The 19,665-nt window shown below is 42.2% G+C and overlaps 1 protein-coding gene across 1 annotated transcript in view; it reads left to right on the forward strand.

The window, feature by feature from the left end:
- Positions 1-864: 864 nt before the first annotated feature.
- Positions 865-19,665, forward strand: part of CTNNA1 (catenin alpha 1) — a 78,869-nt gene continuing 60,068 nt past the window's right edge. The window contains exons 1-6 of the mRNA XM_055001038.1: positions 865-1,105; positions 8,325-8,431; positions 9,260-9,455; positions 10,977-11,143; positions 12,105-12,224; positions 16,667-16,933. Coding sequence (XP_054857013.1) covers positions 8,327-8,431; positions 9,260-9,455; positions 10,977-11,143; positions 12,105-12,224; positions 16,667-16,933 — 855 coding nt within the window. The 5' untranslated portion in view covers positions 865-1,105; positions 8,325-8,326. The remainder of the gene's footprint in view (positions 1,106-8,324; positions 8,432-9,259; positions 9,456-10,976; positions 11,144-12,104; positions 12,225-16,666; positions 16,934-19,665) is intronic.

Consider the following 19,665-nt stretch of genomic DNA (forward strand, 5'->3'; position numbering starts at 1 on the left):
TGTACAAGGCAGCAGCAGTTAAAAGACACACCCTACGTGTGTGTTTGTTTTAAAAAAATTGCAAAAGAAACCAAAGCCTTATCCATGTGACTGTGACGTCACTCCACTTTCTCAAGAAACTCACTCCATAATTTACTCACTCCGCCCCCCCTTCTCCTCCCCAGTTTGTTGCAAGTACTGCCTGCCTTTCAAGGTTACGTTTTCTTTCCCCGTTTAAAAGAAAATGCCCTGTTGTTTTCCACACTGAGTAAACTAAGCATAATATATCATTACTGTACTTAATATTTTACTTTAAAAAAAATAATACTATCCTGCCTTACCATTTGGAAAGTCTACCAGACTGATAAACGTAAGATAGACAAGTAAAGCAAAACAAATACCATAAAAGAACTGTAGAAATGTAAAAAGAGAATGCACAAAGCAGTGTTGTGTAGCGGTTAGAGCGTTGTACCAGGAGCAGGGAGACTTGGGTTCAAATCCCCATTCGTTCATAAAATCCATCACGTAACTGTGGATTAGTAACTATCTGTCAACCTAACATACATCATAGGGCTGTTCTGCACGGCTGTCGTGCGGATCAAGGGGAAGCGCCAGCCAGAGGGCGGAGTCTGGAACAGCCGGCGGAGAGCGGAGGGCGGTGCTGAGAAAAGCCGGAGGTGAACAGAAGAGAAGAGGGCGGTGCTGGGAAGAGCCGTTAGAATCTGGAGGGCGGTGCTGGGAAGAGCCGGAGGTGAACATAAGAGAAGTGGGCGGTGCTGGGAAGAGCCGGCAGTGAACAGAACAGCTCTCAGAAGCAGAGGGCGGCGCTGGGAAGAGCCGTCAGAAGCTGGAGGGCGGTGCTCAGAAGAGCCGGCAGCGAACAGAAGAGCCGTCAGGAGCAGAGGGCGGCGCTGGGAAGAGCGAGCCGGGAAGGGCCGCAGGGGGAGGTGCCCGGAAGAGTCTCCCTCCCTCCCGCTCCGGTTTCCCTCACAGACTCTCCGGCTCGGCTTGGGACAGGGCGCGGCGGGCAGCCCCAGCGGGAAGCAGGAGCGGCGGAAACCGGCCAAGCTCGGGCCCGGGGGACTCGGCGACCGCCACCAAAACTGCGGAGGGAGAGGAGCGGCAGGTAACTTTCTAAGGGAAGAGACGGGCTGGAGGGCAGGGCAGGGCCACCCGTCGGCCGCTTCCTCTGCTCGGTTGGGGCCTTGGAAAGTTTCGGACTCGCCGTGTGGAGAAGGGCAACGGCGCCGGGCTTGGCAACCCCCCCCCTTTAACCCCCCTCCCGACGGGAGCTCTAACCGCCCTGTGGGGATTGAGCGCCTCTTCCTGCCCCCTAGGCCTTCCCGGCGCCCCTTCCTGCTCGGGGCGGCGTCCTCATTCCTTGTGAATTCCTCCGGCGGGGAGGGGAGGACGCAAGAGGAAAAGAGAAGCGGCCTTTCTTCGCTCTCCAGGAGCTGTGAACCTGTGCCCCCGCCCCCTTTAAAGTAATTTTCTTTTTCTCTGTGGTCCCTGGAAGAAAAAAAAAAGAGGCTTAGCACTTTTTTAAACAAATGAAAATGTGGGTGTGTTTCATGCTGGAATGCGAGCGTGTAAAATGACTTTTAGTAGTGGGGGTAGCAGTCGCTGCGGTTCCTTCCTTCCTAACAGCCGTCACAAAGCTTTTCTTTACAGCAAGGAAAAGTTCTGTTTTGTTTTTTTTAAGAAGGCTTGCTGGCCTGGTTTTTTTTTTTTTTAAAGGAGCTACTGTGCAATTTCTGTGGAAGTCTTTGGATGATTACTTTTAGTGGGGAAAGTTTGATGCAACTTCAAAAGTTGACTCACTGCTTGGTCATTGAGAGCCTAAATGGGTAAATGTGGTAGCTGCGGACTCTGTTATTTTTGTGCTTTTTCTTTATTATCCCCATTCGTTTTAAAAAGATGTGTTTTATAAATAGTGGAAAATCCAGTCCTTTTTTTTCTTCCCCAGTCGTCTTTCAGTATAAACCAGATAGCATAAATTTACCTATTGGGTGGTAGTTAATGCAAAAGTGGCTTTATTTGATATTTATGAATCACTGAGTTACTTAAGCCCTATTATTAATGCTTACCTCAAACTTCCTTAAGTCCACCCAGTTTAGTTTTGCATTTGTGGCTATTGCCTAATATTTGAGCCAGTGTGCTATAGTGGCTAGAGTGACAGACTATGGGCAACCCAGGTTCAGTTCCCCATGCTGCCATGGAAGTTTGCTGGGTGACCTTGGGTCAGTCACACGCGCTCAGCCTAACCTACTTCACAGGGTGAGTTTGTTTGTTTAAAGCATTTATATGATGCCTTTCTTCCCAAAATAGGATCGTTGAGACAACTGTTGCTGTTGTGGGCGGGGAGGGGAAATGGAGGAGACTGTTGTAAGCCGCTTTAGGGCTCCATTGGAGAAAAAAAGTGGGAATAAATGAAGTAAAATAAAAGTAAAGGCGTTCAAAAATGGATAAATCTAGTTTCTCTTCTCCTGGGTGAGATTCTTTCCGTGGTTTCAGCATAAATCTTAGTATTCCAGTCAACATGTTTAACTTTTCATTGGAACAGCTGGCATAATCACCATACCCCGTCCTATACATGCTTGTTTGGAAGTAAAACCTATTATGATTAAATGGCCTTATTTTCAGATAACTGTGAGAGCCTATTCCCTCACTCTACTTTGATGACTTAAGGTTAGTTACCATATATTTTGTGCTGCACAACAGTGTGGTGAGGTGATCTGGAGTACAGGGCCATCCCAGCTGAGCTTCATAGTTGAGTAGGGTCTCAGAAACACCGCTGTCATGTAGAGTTAGCTGAAGGATTCAAATCCTTTTGATCATGCAAACCAATGTGACAAATTCTTTAGCTTGCAACACATGCCTTTTCAGTACAAGGCTGATACAATGTGTGACTTGAAATGGCTTCTTAATATACTGGATGGAATCTCAAGGGCCATATAGGGATGTATGTGCAGAGCCATTGAGAGACACACCCACATGCTCTCTGAAGGCCGGGGAACCCTCTGGAGTCGCATCTGATTCATCAGGAACGTCTGCATGTAGAATGTATTCACTCTCACTGAGAGGAAACTTACTGATAAGGAATCCAGGAATGAAGTACTGTCTGACTTTGATTTTGACTGATTTATCAGAGTGACTAAGAATTATAACTCAGTTGTTGTGCTAGGTAGTAGACAGCTGCTTGACTGAAAGTCAGCTTAGATTCATATATTACTAAAGCTGTGTGGGTAGAACCACATATTGGAGGAAGAAATTACATGGTTCACCTGGATGATCTAAGCTCCTTCCCATGGCAGCATCACCAGATCCTAGGATGGTGCAGTATCTTCATGAGGACTGTGTAGCTGCCTGCAGTTATCAGATTGATGATTACTTCCCAAATTAGCCCCTGTATTAGTTTTATCTGTTTATTTTACTCTTGGAAAGAAATAAGCTTAAATAGACAAAAGTACGACCAATCCCAGAACCCTCTTTTCTCTTGTTCCTTGTCTTGTCAAATCTCTTGACTTTTCTTTCTATAGTTACCATAAAGTGCTACTATTTTCAGCTTTTAACTGATTTTTGTGTTTTACAGATTAATTGTTGCTGTACCTATGTTCAGAAAAAAACATTTATCTTCTGCTCTGGACTGTCCAGTGCACTCAAATGTACAGACCACATAATTGTGAAAATTGTATGCATAGTTCGCTCTGACGGTGATTAATATGGTTTTGGAAAGGAAATATATGTAACCAGTTCAAGCCTACTTACCAGATAGTTCTCCTAAATCAAGAGTGGAATACTTTTAGTTGAACTACTTTTTTGAAGGTTACAGGGAACTTTACAAAATGTAAAATACTAATTAAAAATTTCAAGTTTCTTTGGCGTCCTTATTTTTGTTTCTGGCTGTTACATTGGGTTTAGGGAATTAGGCTGTAATGGGCAAAAAAAAATCCAGCACTATATTTTTCTGTGGAAAAGGGTTCCACCCCATATATGTAAATACAGTATGTTTATAGTTGTCAGGGCTGTTGTGCTGCGAAATCAAATCATGTTAGATGAGATATGAAGCATTGGTAAACCTCAGGGTTTTGTGCATGGTGTTTTTTCCTTCTTGTGCTACCATTTTTTTAAACTTTTAAATTGGGGGGGGGGACACACCAATTCAGATTTTCCTGGAGAACGCACATCACTGAGGTCAGGGACATCCACTTTTAATAAGTGGTTAAGTTTCTGACTATTAAAACTATTCTAAAGCATAGACTGAATTTACCTGATGTAAAGTTAGTTGAAGTGTTTTGGGTGGTGGTTGTGAGCAAGAAACTTGGGAAGGGAAACCTAGCTTCATTCTTCTCTCCAGGGCATGACCAACTTTTACATTCCTTGATTCTCTCATCTCTACAGTTTTGGACAACCAGCATCCTAGGTTTTTTCCAGCTCTGCATTTTACACTGTCTTGCTCTTTCCTGTAGCTTCCTTTTTGATCTTGTGAAGTTCTTGCAACATATCTGTAGCTGTACTTTACTTTGAAAGAATGCAGCTCACCTTGGTTGGTTATTCATACTGTAGTGCTGGAGATCTTCTGAGACTGTAGAAGTGACACTAGTGAAGTGAGCCAGTGCTTTTTCTCCTGTTTTATGTAACATCTCCTTTGCAGTTGTGCTTAGTTGTGGGGGGCTAGGGGGGAGTTTGGATCTTCAATCACGCCTCTCTGTTTTGAGTAACATTGAGTAATATCTTCAAAACATTGAAGATACACATTTCAAGCTATGAAATAAAGTGTGCCATGCCCTGATCAACATCAGTTTGTGAATAAATCCCATTAAATTAACCTGGGCAGTTCAGATAATGCATGCTTAAGATTGTAGCCTTAAATAACACAATAATTGTATGCATTATCTTGGTGTACCATTCCCATGCTAAATTTCCTAGTTCTCACAAATGCAGTCCTATGTGTAAATGGGAAGGACAAGTAACAAATTCCTATCATAAACCGATAAAATTATATGAGCCTGTGCTTTCTGGCAAGGAATAACTATTAGTCTTTTTCTCCCTCCCTCAATAGCTGTTTTAATATGGAACCAGTCACCATTCTATCCATTGCACTTGGCTTAATGTGTAGCAGTGTTAAAAAGGATGCTGCTTTTGTTGTTTGTTGAGGATTCTGCCTAGCTTGTGTGTGTGTTGTATAGTCAAAGATCTCTGGATTGGATGATTAATGTCTGGTATGTAGTCTGCCAGACAAGTACAGTACTTCCATTAATGCAGTAGTTTAATTGTCATCTAGGCCTCCTGCCAAAACTGATGCATTGCTCTGTTCAGTATCTGGTTTGTGTACTGTAGTCACTTGCTGTGAATGGAACAGAAGTGGCATAGAAGAACAAAAGTTTGAGCCTCTAGGATGGAATGATGTGACATCACTGGGCAATTACTTCTTTTCAGCAGCAGTTGCTTTCTTCTAAGGCTGTTTTCATTGGGTAATCTGTGGAGGAAGTTCTGGATAGATTATAATCTTTCCCGTTTTTAAGGCTTTGCATATAATACTTGGTCAACATATTGGGCATAATGTGACAGGAACCCAGAGGCAAGGTGACTGACATGGATAGAATAGACAGTAGACTGAAAGAACCTAAGAGAAGAATTGGAGGAGACAGTGGCCTGAGGAAAAGGTCAGAGTAGACAGGAAGTTGAGGGAAGGAGGGACCAGAATAAAATAGAAATTCAGGGGACAGTTTACACAGGACTCTAAAGGACAGGATGGAGTTGTGTTGACAGGAAGGAAGTTGAAAGCACGAGAAATCTGGAGGAATAAGAGGATAATTTTTAAAGTACCCATGTCAGTTTTGTCTCATTAGCATCAAACATTTGATTGATTGAGAAAAAGAGTGGTTCGGATGTCTCTTTTACAGACAAACTCAAATCATTACGTGGAAATTATTTTTATTAGAAAATTATTTATTAAAACGATAGTACACATGTACTTTGTTTACATTGTGTAGACTTAAATTGAAAGCGCTGAAAACTGACATACTAATTTCAGGACACCCAGAGAACTGAGCATTATATGCTGTGGGCGTGGCTGTCCACTCATCTGTTTCATGTGAATTTAACTCTTGTCCATGGAGGTTACTGTGGCAGCTCATCAGGTGAATTCATAATTGGGTTATAATTAGTTATTATGTGATTTGGTTTCATCCCCTACCCCAGGTTTACAAATTAGTAAAACATACATGTATACTTCCACATATTTCCTTGGGAAAATCACCTGGAAAATAGTAATTACAATTTTGAAATGGCTAGCCTTGTATTGAACATAGCATCCATCCACTGTTAATTATATGTAGCAATAAATATTTAGAAATGGAAATTTTCCCACCAACAAACGATGGAGAAATTTCCATTCTACATTTCTGGGAGCCATAAGCAAAGCATGAATGTGGTGGATTAACTTGGTATGCTAGCTTCTGTAATGGAAATAGAATAATTCTCTATGATGTTGATATCACTATAGCCATAATCCCAAAGTGCTGCATGTTTGTTCTCATGTTAGGAACATTAGAGTAGCTTGAAAACACAATTGTTTCTGGGAATGGCTTCCCTGTGGTGAAATTTTACGCTGCCATGGAGCAGATTTAGAGTTAGTAGTACATTTCCTGCACACCTGACCATCCATTTCCTGGATGATTGAATCCTTCTTAGACAGGGTATGGTTGATGGAGTATTGCTGGGGGTGGGGGCGGATTCTCTGCAGACTATTTTGATTCATTATTTGACAAGAGGTGCTTGGACGAGAATAGCTCTAAAGGATCTGGCCTTTGCTGTGCAAGGGTCTCCTGGGCTTTTAAAACTGGTTAGTTGCAGTTTGAGACTCAAGAGTGGTTCTAGGTTTCAATTTACATTTATATAAATTGCAGTACATTGTGCAGCTTGAGAAATGAGAGTGTGTTAACATGTTTATGATCAAAGCTTGATGGCTTTGATTTCTCTTGGACAGGATCTTGGTTGATTTCAGAGCATCTTGGTAACCATGATAGTTAGAAATACTTACATGAATGCTATTATTTTAGGATTGATCTCTTGTCTAGCTGGCTCATGGGATCTTAACTTTGAAGTATTCGTGCTAGCTGTGGCTTCAGAAGTTTTTTCTTCTGTTTCCACAGCAGAAGGATATCAGGGGGTGAGGACTCTGTCTCAGGCCCAATCAGAGGAGATGGGTTTCCCCCCCTCTTGCTTACATGGGTCAGAGGTCATAATCAGATCACCCAGTAAAGTATTGATAATTGCACTTGACTTTTTCTATATATTTGGTTTTCTTAATATAAATAATCGTTTTTTGAAATATTGGCTGTGTTTCATTTGCTTATTTTAATATTTATACCCTGCTGTTCTCCCTGGTGAGGATCCAGAGCGTTTTTAAGGTTGTTTTCCCCATCTCCATTTTAATCCTCACCACACAAACTAGAATTCATGATAATAGTTTCAACTGGATAGTAGTGTTGGTCTGCAATAGAACAGCAAGATTTGAGTCCAGTGGCACCTTGTGATTTTAATGTAAATTATATTTTTTACTGTTCTAACCTGCCCTGAGCTCGCTCACGGGGAGGGCGAGATAGAAGCAATGATTTCAGGGTATAAGCTGATAAGTGGTATCTGATGAAGGGAGCTTGAGCTCTTGGACACTTATACTCTGATAATCTTATTGGTTTTTAAGGCGTCACTGGACTCAAATCTTTCTATTCATGATAACTTCTCTTAGTCATGCGATATAGGACTATGTGGTTGGAAGAAGGGTTGAGAGCTCAGGTGCTCTATCTTGTTCTAGGCACTGTGATGTGGGTGGGGCTTTCTACATGTTGGAATTTATTTTTTGTTTCAAATGGGAACCAGAATGTTTGCCAAGCACTCGCTTTCTAAGATTTTGCCAGAGTACTATCCCCTGCTTTGGTATTGCTGTGTGGTTTGAGCTGTGCAACCTGAAGAAATTAGGTGTCCCTTCAGGTCCATCCTGGTGTTGAAGCATGACTATCAACTAGCTAACATCCCATTGATTAACATATGTATTCCATTGTGTAGATTCTCTCCCCTCCCTCACTTTGCTGATTCCAGGAGTTGCCTGATTACTCTTTGATGTATAAAGAAAAAAGTATACTTTTTGCTTCTATTACTTTTGCAGAAAAACACTAATTGCCCCAACTCTTTGAGGCTGCAGTCTTATACATACCTTTTTTAGGTAGTGGGGAGTGAGCCTTGTGGAACTGAGACTAATGTCTGAATTAACAAGAATAGGATTGTGCTACGCAGAGTTTTGATAGTGAGAGTGAAATAACCAGATATTTATATTTTTTCAGAAATGACTGCCTTTAACACAGGAAACGTTAACTTCAAATGGGATCCCAAAAGCCTGGAGATAAGAACACTGGCAGTTGAGAGACTGTTAGAACCCCTTGTTACACAGGTAAAAAAGCTACCTTTTATTTAATGCTTTGGCTCCACAGTGTCGCATTGGGAGACTAATGGTTTTACTTGCATTTGTTATCATTGGTCAGTAGGATCTGTATTGTGCTTATCAAAGCTGTAATATAACCTGTTAGGTAGTACAAAGGATTCTTTAGCTGTAAATCAGCGGGTTGAGCAGGCATATCAAGCAATTAGTATACACCTCTGTTCATGAAATAGGTTATGTATAAATGGGAGACTTTTTCTGAAAAATTACTAGGAAGCTAGATCAGAAGAAAGCTAAGGAAAATAAGAGAAATTATTTCTGAGCACTTTTTTAAAAGGTAGTGTGAAAATGGGAGAAGAATGCTACGTTAGAAAATGGGTAGAAGAAAAGAGCAAAGACGTGGTTGTAAAGATTAAAACATGCAGAACAAAGGGAATAAGAGCTGGATAGCAAAAGTGAAGACTGAAATGAAGGTACGTGAGTGAGAAATGAAAACAAGATTTGCATGGTATATAGTTAGTTGGTACAGTACAGCCAAGTCTTCTGTGCCAGGAAGATAAGGCTGCCCCTTGGCAGCTGCTCTTCCCTCTGTTAATGGATGATGTGAAGATTCCATTGTCTCAAGAACTGCTTTCAAACTTTATGAATGGAATTATTGGCAAACGAAAATCTCTAGTTCCTTATGAAACCTAAAACTCTGGGGATGCATTGAACGGTCTCTCGGTCTTTCAAATCTGTTTCTAAATTGTGCTCTAAGCTCTTGACTGAAATCTTAATTAAAGAGTAAGTGCTGAAATAAGCATTTAGTTGGAGATCATTTGTGATGATTTTTTCCCCTAGGTTACTACACTGGTCAATACTAGTAACAAAGGGCCTTCCAACAAAAAAAGAGGCCGCTCTAAAAAGGCACATGTTCTAGCCGCATCAGTTGAGCAAGCCACAGAGAACTTCTTGGAGAAAGGAGATAAAATTGCGAAAGAGAGCCAGTTTCTTAAAGAAGAGCTGGTGGCTGCTGTGGAAGATGTTCGCAAACAAGGTATGTACTATGACCTGGAGAAATCGGACTGTGATTAAAAATAATTCCGTTGACTTTTAAAAGGAACGTTTTTATCTTGCTTTCTTCTAAGGAGGTCAGGAAACGGCATAGCTTTTAATTCCTGTCACACACCCCTCCCTCCTATCCGTTGTATCTTCACATCAATTTGTTGAGGTTTGGCTGAAGTATAAAAATTAGCCGACGGTCATCCATTGAGGCTTATGCAACATAATAATTGAATTCTACTCGAAAAGTTTCTTTTAAAAATGTAACCATAACCCTTCAGAACCCAGTTTGCAAATTGTTGAAAACTTTTGTCAATTTTCTTAATCCTCAAGCTTCTAGAACATGAATAGGCTGCTTTCAGAAGTCTTTAGATAGAGATGCTGGCCAGGTTCATAGTCCTTTGGCTCAGAACCTCAGAAGCTTGAGATGAGATGAGCTTCCTAGCTGCCAGATTGTTTTCTGTGGTTCTGATTCAGAAGAGTTCCTCCCCCATTCTTACCCCACCCTTATTTGTTTGCACTGTTAAGGAATGATGTAGTAACAGTGGGAAGTAGCCGAAGGGGGAGAGAATTCTTGTAGTGTCCTCCTTCAGGCTTTATTCCTCCACTTCCTCTGTGCATTTTGGGAAATGTAGTGCCCAAAGTGCCTATAGTTGATATAGTGCATTTTGGACATAATTCCCAGAACACCCTCTTTTTCCTCAAGAGCAAAGAATAAGATGGAAGAACAACATTAAGTTGGAATTGGAGGGAAGACTGCCCATCTTTAATTGAAAGAAATGTATTGTCTTTCATTCTAGAAAAGTGGAAAAACCCAGTTCGTATTTTTTTTCTTATTTTCATAAGAGTCATACAGATATTTACATAACAGCCTCAGAGGAAATATTTATGGCAATTGAAGGACCCAAATTGGATATGATACAATTGAATATTATTGCTACCAAGCTTGGTTATACCAGTGATTGTAATGGGAATTGGTTTAATAACTTGAATCCCTAAAGTAGAAGTGAACCATCATTCTGAAATGGGAGGAATACTAAATACGACAATGCTATCTAGTCCTGTTTTAAAGGGCTCAGAGGCCTGATTCACATGTGCAAAAGAATGTGGTAATGAGGTGGCAGAGGTCTGAAATGGTAGGATGGAGTGGAATGGACTGTACTACTTCAGTCTGCAGGTGGTAGATTTTAGCTTTGAATATTCCTTTATATAAACTGCATTCAAAATGAAAACTAGCTTACAAGGGAGAGAGCTTCTACCTCCTCTTTTAAATTACAGTTCTGGTTTTCAGCAGATCTTGTGAGTATGGTCCATTTTACCACCTAAAGCTCTGCCATTTCCATCTTCTTGCATTATGCACTATACTGATTTGAAGCAGTTCTTATCACTTTCTCCAGATATACTGGCTGAACTTGATTCCATATACCACTAATAGAAATATACACTAGATTTTCTTCAAGTCCTCATAATAACTGGGTACAGTAACCACTTGCTTGCTGGATTGATGTGTACATAGGAGACTTAATGAAGAGTGCCTCTGGAGAATTTGCTGATGACCCATGTTCGTCTGTGAAACGAGGGAACATGGTGAGAGCAGCCCGTGCCCTCTTGTCAGCAGTTACCCGGCTGCTCATTTTGGCTGACATGGCAGATGTATACAAGCTACTTGTTCAGCTTAAAGTTGTAAGTAGATGCTCATCTTTAACGTGTTGTCTGTGGTACTCTTGTGGGTATGTTAGGAAAGGAATCCCAAATTTTGGAGTGGGCTGGGGTTGCTGCCTTCATTCTCTGTTTGTGGGCTTCCCAGAAGCATTTGTCTCCCATTGAAATGGGATGACGTGATCTGATCCAACAAGACTGTAGCATTCCTTGGAGGTATGTCACCATCTTTAATGTCGCTTGGCTGTCAGGTTTGATTTTTTTTTAAAGTGAGCTTTTGCTCCACAACATCATTTAGTTTCTATTTTGAACTTGATGTATTAACAATCTTGCTACCTAATGGGTTGGATTGTGTGAAACAGTGAAGGGATTTTTGTTGGTTTCCTTTTCCCATGGTGGACCATCAAAAACCACAAACACCCCGTTATGTGACTTTAGAGTCAGTTCCTGTTGATTCCTCATTCTTACTTGGTCACCCCCGCTCCACAACCCACCCTACACTGTCTTCATGGACTCATGACTATCTTTGAGGGATGTGTGTAAGGAACTACAGTGGGAAGGGATTAGCGGCCAAAAAACACCTTTCTATGAACTTCTTTGGAGGGAAGGCAGCATGGTGAAGCTCAATCTCAGAAGCTAAGCAGGGTCTGTACTTGAATCGGTGATCACCAAGGAAGACTGCAGAGGAAGACACTGGCAAACCCTCTCTGCTTCACACTTGCCTTGAAAGCCCAGATTGCCATAAGTCTATTGCAGCTTGGTGGTGCGCACACAAACTTGCTCCATTCTTTAGGTTTCAACCCAGTCTAGTGCTGTCTGTCCTAATGTTAATGGCTTTCTGAAGCTGTGCAATTTACAATCTTTACTTTCCACCTAATTAACATGAAGGGGACAATACATTTGTACTACTTGAGCATTTTTCCAGAATCTTTATTAAATTGTAATTTCCCCCCTTTTAACATAGTTTAAAACTTACCTTTTTCAGGTAGAAGAAGGCATCTTGAAACTCAGAAATGCTGGTACTGAACAGGATTTAGGAATACAGTACAAAGCCCTTAAACCAGAGGTGGATAAACTTAATGTAATGGCAGGCAAAAGACAACAGGTATAGTACAAATGTTGCATTTTTTTAATACTGGCTGAATAATGTTTGGACAGAATTTGTGTTGGTATTATAAAATGGAAGTTACGTGTTTGCAGTTTTATCACTTTGGGTTAAAGGCCATCAGTAATGTGATGTATATAGATACGTGTAGCAGGAACTTTGGCCTTCAAGTACAAGTTAGCTATAGAAAATGTGTGGGCAAACTGCCCTTTCGTGGATAGTAAGTCTGGGAATTATGGAGAAACAGCTGAAATGATGTATGTAAAGTTACCAAATATACAATGTGTAAATCTTTTATCAAAAAGTCAAGCTGAATAATAATGAAATTGTAAAATTTAAACATGAGGTGATTTTAGTTCTGTGAGGAAGTAATACAACAAAGTTTATAGGTCTTTGGGCAGCTTGCCAGGCAGTTGAGTTACCAAGGGAGTGGTTTCTCTTGAGGTTTTCAGTAATTAAGAGACAGAAGGATTCAAAATGTGTCACGATTGGTGGATGGTTTAACCACTTTCACTGGTCTTTAGATTAGAACCAGTGATAGGAGAGCCTGAGACATAAGCTACGTAAGACACACTGCCCCTCTGCACATTTTCCAAACTCTTAGAGAGGGCATGAATGTACTAGTCCCACCTCCATATGATCACCAGCTTGTGAGCATGGCATCTACATGCAAAGACAGTGTCCATGCATACTCCCCCACCCCATGCAACGTTTGGAAGACAGCATCCCCCTCACGAAGAGGAAGTATATGTGGACACTGCTTCTGCACATAGATGCCATGCAAATAAGCCAGTAATCATACAGAGGCCAGGGTGAGGCCAGCGTGCTTGCGCCCACTGTCCCTCTGTCTATTCAGGCAACACATGGAGGGGTCATATGTACAGAGTTTCAGTGAACTTTAATTGGTTGTAGGGTCTGGTGGGAGAGAATTTAAAACTAGATTCAGCCTTGTCAGAATTGTTACCTTGGATCCAGCAGTGCTGAAGCATAAACAGATTTATCACTGTTCTGCTTGCGCAAAATCTTGTGCATCACCCTGGCACCTTCCTCCCAGAATGTAAAGGGAGGTATGGTAAGTTTAGTTTAGCCCAAGTGGCTATCGCAGTCTGTCTTACATTTTCACTTGTGCAAGAGCTCTGGCACAAGCAGAAATTTTCCAATCCAAAAAGCAAAAATTCAGCAACAGTTGTGGAAACAGCAAAAAGAACTGAAAATACAGTTGAGGAAATGCCAAAGGTTCACTTATAAGGTTCGCTACACTAACAGCTCCACAGAAATTCCTGAATTTCCAATTGCAGTTAGTAACTGTAATCCACAGGGAAAGATAGAGGCTGGAGAAAGAGGAGCTTGAGATCATCTGAAGAAGAGGTGTATTCTTTCAGGTGCAGAGCCTTGGTGTCCTTGTTCCAGTGTCTTCAGTTAGCAGTCCTCACTAGGGCTGTGCGCTTCGGGTTTTGCTTCGGGTAAAGTTACCCGAAACAACCCGATTCTGAATGCTTCAGTATTCCCTGAAGCAAAGCTTTCCGAAGCATTCGGAAAGTTTCGGGGCTCGTTGAAAGGGCCCTTTAAACATTAACCCCCCACCTCCCCCACCACCTACCTTGCAGTGGCTCCAGGCCGGCTCCTCTGCTGCCTCTGTGCTTCTGCCCGAGCCTGCAGGGTGGTGGGGAAGGCCTGAGCCGCCACCTCCGGCCCTTCCTGCCCCTCAAATGGCCGCGGCGTGCCAGAGGAGGCGGAGAAAGCCCTTCCTACCCCTCAAATGGCCGCCATGGCGCCGGCAGGCCACGGCCATTTGAGGGGCAGGAAGGGACGGAGGAGGCGGCTCCGGCCTTCCCCACCACCCCGCAGGCTCGGGTGGCAGCGCGGTGGCGGCAGAGGAGCTGGCTGGATCCAGGCCATGTAGCCTTGTGCTGCCGCCGCTGCCCAGCTGATAACCCAGGTAAGTGGGTGGGGGTTGGAGGGGTCTCCCCACGGTTGGGTGGGGGGTGGAGGGGTCTCCCTGGGGGGTTGGGGGTCTCCCCAGGGGGGGTGGGGGGTGGAGGGGTTGCCCCAGGGAGGGTGGGGGGTGGGGGGAATCTCCCCCCTCGCTTCAGTATGCTCTGAATCTTAACGGAGCATACCGAAGCAATTCCCAAACCCTGGGTATTCTGAAGCGGGGATACCGAATCTACCCACCCATGCACAGCCCTAGTCCTGACCAAAAGGTAATCACTAGGTTCTTATATGCCATTGTCTTCAAGATACAGAATAAGCAACAACCAAAAAAAGCCTAGCCAAAAGGAAGACTTCAGAGTAATGCAGAGCTTTCCTTGCAAGTGCAAGCTTGTGCTGGAGTCTAGAGAAAAGGTCTTGAACTGGAGAGGGGGATTGCAGTCTCTTGTAGTTACGGTAGCACTTTTAAAAGTACCTGCGTAACTAAATGCCCAGTTATGTAGCCTTGTCATCAGCTCTTAAACATTTTTCTAATTGGTTCTTATTCCTTTGGACTCAGTGTTTGTCTTTCTTAGGCCTAGTATAAACCAAACGGGAAGTGGCTTTACCTTTAAGGGTAAATGGGAGCAGTGGAAATACATAAGATGCCATTCTCTACATAGTGGAAGCGAGGCTAAGGGAGGGAACAAATAAAAATAAGCTTTTAAAAAGACATGACCATCTGTCCGCCCCAGTCACCACAGGGATAATAAGCGAAGATGGGCTTGGGAGGGAAAAACTGACATAGAAGGACTGAGATGATTCTACTTGTGACAGCAGGGATCTCTGAAAAGGGACAGGAGACAGACTACTTTGTTGAAGTACTACAGAAAGGTTGAATAAATAGAGCTGATCCATACACTTAAGTAATCCTCAGTTTGTATGAACAGTAGGTCAAAGGAATGGTCCGTTCCGTGCACTGTTCATGTTAAGGAAAGTAATGACAGGAAGATGCTGTGGCAACTTACGCTGAACCAGAACTTTTGTTACCTGCCTGTGAAAACTGCTGTCTTGTCCCTATTCTTTTTGAACACTGTAACATCTCACATGAACAGAGACCTTGTATGTGTTGATCAGTTAAATCAGTGCTGATTCATAACCTGAGTCGAGCAACTTGGAAGGAAATGGAATTCATCATGGCTATGTTAACCTGCTTTTAGTCATGAAATGCACTAGAAGTTAGAATAAGAGGTTTGAGTGGTAGAAGAATGCTATGGAAAGGAAATGGTGTTAAATTTCATATTCTCCATTTCCTTGGAACATTATCTTAACCACCAGAACATCAGTAGAATTCAGAGCAGAGTAGGGATGTGCGCTCAGATATATCTGGTCTGAATATATACACGAAAAATACCTTACCGGTATTTTGTGGGTACCTGGATAGTATTCTAGACTTTTCCTGTAAATCCAGAAATATTCAGGTCTGCCATTTAAAGACTATTTGTCTTCAAAACTACAGGACTTTGGGGCAACAGGAGAAAGTAGGGAGTGATGCAGCTCTCCTAGGCAATGGAATCAGACCTTAGGTGGAGCATGAACTGTATGCCCATTCGTTACAACTCTCTCGTCCCTTCATGGTTCTCTGAGCATGGGCAAAGAGGTTAAAAAGCATGCAGGTGCACTCTATTTCATGACTAGGTCTTCTGGAGTGCTTCTGGCCTCTGCTTTGGAGTAATGCCTGCCCTAGGAAGACCACCTTGTTCTCTGTTGGCTGGCTTTACATCTTCAGGATTGGTTTTCTGACTTTTGTTTTAAAATTATTTTTCTGTGTTTTTTGTTTCCCTGGGGTGGGTTGTAGGGAAGGAGGTTTCCCCCCCCTTTCTGTTTTTTAGAAAAATAGTACCCCATAAGGATACTATTTTACCTGTAGGGAACAATGGAACCTGAATAATTCCGGAACCCAAGAAAAAACCCAACTCCAAAATGGTACCATACTCCTATATTTATCCCCTTCCCAAAATCCAGATCTTCAGAATACTAAACCTGTGCCACCACAGTTGCTTCCTCCAGCATAAATGTCCATAGGGGTGCTTCACTGATTAGTTTAGCATGCTTGCTGCAGAGTCTTAACTTGTAGTGGGTTGGTGTCAAGGACTGGTGACAAATGTTGTTTGGAGTATATATAAAAAATCATGGCACTGGGATTTAATGTCATAAAAAGAACATAAAGCGAGGTTTGAGGTATTGTTGTCTGACTGCTAGAAGCTCCTGGTAAAACTAATCCAGCTTCTGCTTGTCTCCCCCCCCCCCTCCACACACACACACACAGCCATGGTATTCTTTGGCTTTTGCTACATAGAGCTGAGCATTCAGGATTCTGTGGCTTCAACCTGACTGTTTTGGAGGCTATGTAGAATTTTGTATTTTCTAATGAATAAAAGACCTCTGAATGGTAGCAATGTGCACTATGTGGGAGCCTGAACCTTTATTTCACTGAACAAAATACTTTTATTTGAATATATTCCCTGCAGGAATTAAAAGATATAGGTCATCGTGATCAGATGGCTGCAGCCAGAGGCATTCTTCAGAAAAACATTCCTATATTGTACACAGCTTCTCAAGCATGCCTGCAGCATCCAGATGTAGCTGCTTACAAAGCCAACAGGGACTTGATCTACAAGCAACTGCAGCAGGCAGTTACAGGAATCTCTAATGCAGCCCAAGCAACAGCTTCGGAGGACTCGGTTCAGCAGCACGGCGGTGGGGGAGAGCTGGCCTACGCCCTTAACAACTTTGATGTAAGTACCAAATTTCACAAGAAAAGAAATGTACATATTAAATATTTAAACCTTCTAAAGGGCAGCCGTGAACAATATACCTAATGCAGGATGGTTCAGAAGTCTACAGATCACTCTGGAAGGTTTTGAAACTAGCAAGTTGAAAATGTCTCTGGGTTGATGACAAAACTTCAGTTTTCATTGTGAAAAGATGCTCCTGGTAAGCACAAACTATTAAAAGACAGATTAAAACATCTGGAAATATATAAGGACAGACTGATGCTTTGCTTTCATCAAGGTGTGTCCCTTGTCTTGGGAGGCTGCATTTCTTACATTCAGGGAAGTATGTTTGGATAGAGGTCTGTATAAAGTATTGCACACTTTATTCTGAAAAGATCTGAAAAAGGGGGGCGGATTTTGCCATGCACTATGATTTTGTAGAAAAAATAAAGGCCTACAACCACAGATTCTGTATACACCGGGCAGCCTGCCAATAGCTACTCTGGGCCCTCAGTTCTGTGAGTGTATTTTCCTTTCCCTTTTGTATGAAGTATATGCTGCTTTCCCAGAGGTCTCTGCTGCCTTTCCTCAAGACTCTAACTTCCAGGTTTTTTTCAGTGCAAATCTCAAAGTCTGCTCTTTCCTGTTCTCAAAGATTGTGACGAGTGCACCTTTGTCAGATTTGCAGCATTGGATTTCCTATTGTTTTCCTAAACCTGGAGAAAGATGGGGATTCTTTCTGATACTGAGCTGAAATTTGACACTTCTTTCTGGCTATTTCTTCATACCTCATCCTATTTCTCCCGCCAGCCTCCTTCTCAAAGCTTTACAGGGCAGAGGCTTCCATCCCTTCCCAGTGCAATCATGGGTTGTCAGACCAGGCCCCTGATATTAAGACAAGCTATAATCTGAGGATGCCTGTCTACTCGCCTTCATAGCCTGCCTAGGACTTTTCAAGCTTTCCTGCAACCGTGCCGATGGCCCACAGTTTGGTGTGATGTTTTCCTCCAGCATCATTCCCTGATAATTTCTTCCTCCTGTTTCTTGTGCTTTCATTCCTTTGGGCATTTGCTGCCACTACTCATTCTTTCTAGAAATCAGTACTGCTATATTGCTGCCAACTTACATGGTACTTTTAACAGAGTAACAAAAGCAGAGAAAAGACATGTTCCTAATCTGAGTTCTTAAGTCTGCTGTTATCCCTTAACCTGGTCTCGGTCTCTCTTCATTTTCCATGCCAAATCTTCCCTACTTTCATACTGCCTCTGTCTCTCCCCTCCCCCCCCTCTCCACCCACCCTTCCAGATAGATCCAATGAACCTATTAAACAACCATGTTATCTGTGCCAACTTGTAATCAACAGTAAATTTATGTTGCTACATTAAGAACATGAAATATAGTACGCAACTTTAGCACAAATTTGTACTTCAATAGATTTATGAAATTTGAAGGTATAAATGCCTTCATTTGAACAGGAACAGTTCCAAATATAACCAGCCTTTATCATGGAGATGCAGTTGATGTGCTGTAAGATACCCTGATACATCTCCCCCCCCCCCCGGCCTTTCTTTTTTTGGTTTGGCTTGGCTAGAAAAAACATTTTGAGAACAGAAAACACCAGTGTTGTAGTAAATAAAAAAGGGCTTTATTACCTGGGTTTAGAAACAGTCTCCTATTTCTGTTTCTGCATGGACATTTTTAGGAAAAAAGCTCGCAATATATTCTCTTATGATATAACTAAGTAGCAATAAATATGGCTATTCAGTTAAACGCTGGCCTTCTTCAATAGTATACCATAACTCTAGTTACCTGGAAATATATCCAGTTTAACTCGGGAGTTACTTTTGACTACTCAGTATGGGATTAGGCTACAAATACCACACTAATAAAATTAGCTATCATAAATCCATATTTATTGGTGTGGAGAATAATAAATGTACCTCCAAATCAGTGTCTGAAAGCTTCGTGGCTTTTATGAACTTCCGTTTTGACCTTCATAGACATGGTGGAAGGTTTTTATGAGCTTGAAACTTTGACTTCCTGAATAATCTCCTGGACCCGCATAGCGGAAGAGTGTCCATATTCTGCAGTGTTTGCAGCCTTTTCTTGTCTTGTGTCCAGGCTAATGAGAAGACCATCAAATAGCTGAAATGTTGACCTAAGATGTATGAGTGCCCCAGTTTCCCCCTTCTCTAATCAGATTTATGTAATTTGTTTCTGTTTCTTGCAGGCCTCTTCATTAAAATATGAATGGGATTATGTCATGTGGCTATATGTATTCTTGCATAAACTTATTTTTGAAAGGGTTGGGTTTCAGCTTGTAAATGAACCCCCTGGAAAACAGATTTATTATCCATTCTCCAAGGAGCTCGAGGCAACATATGGCCCCCTCCCTCCAGTTCATCCTGACAAGACAATCGTGAGATAGGTTAGGCTGGCTGATCTAAGATCAACCCAAAAAACTTCATGGCAGAGTGGGGATTTCAACATGAGTCCTTCACATCTGTAGTCCAGCATTGCAGCTGCACTGGCTGTCAACTATGTGTCTACCATAACTGTACTGATGTTGGCTTGTCTGTGTTACAGAATCATTCCTGGTGTTTTTTCCTGTGTTTGGTACAAATATCAACCACTGTTTTCTATCCAGGGCTGCCAGTTTTTCCAAGCCTGGTTCAAGGAGCTGGTTTTGCTTTTAAAGAAGTCCCTTGGCACTTTAAAAATAACATTTATTTTTGCATGAGCTTTCATGAGTC

This window comes from Eublepharis macularius, chromosome 1, assembly GCF_028583425.1.
Source record: "Eublepharis macularius isolate TG4126 chromosome 1, MPM_Emac_v1.0, whole genome shotgun sequence".
Taxonomy (NCBI): domain Eukaryota; kingdom Metazoa; phylum Chordata; class Lepidosauria; order Squamata; family Eublepharidae; genus Eublepharis; species Eublepharis macularius.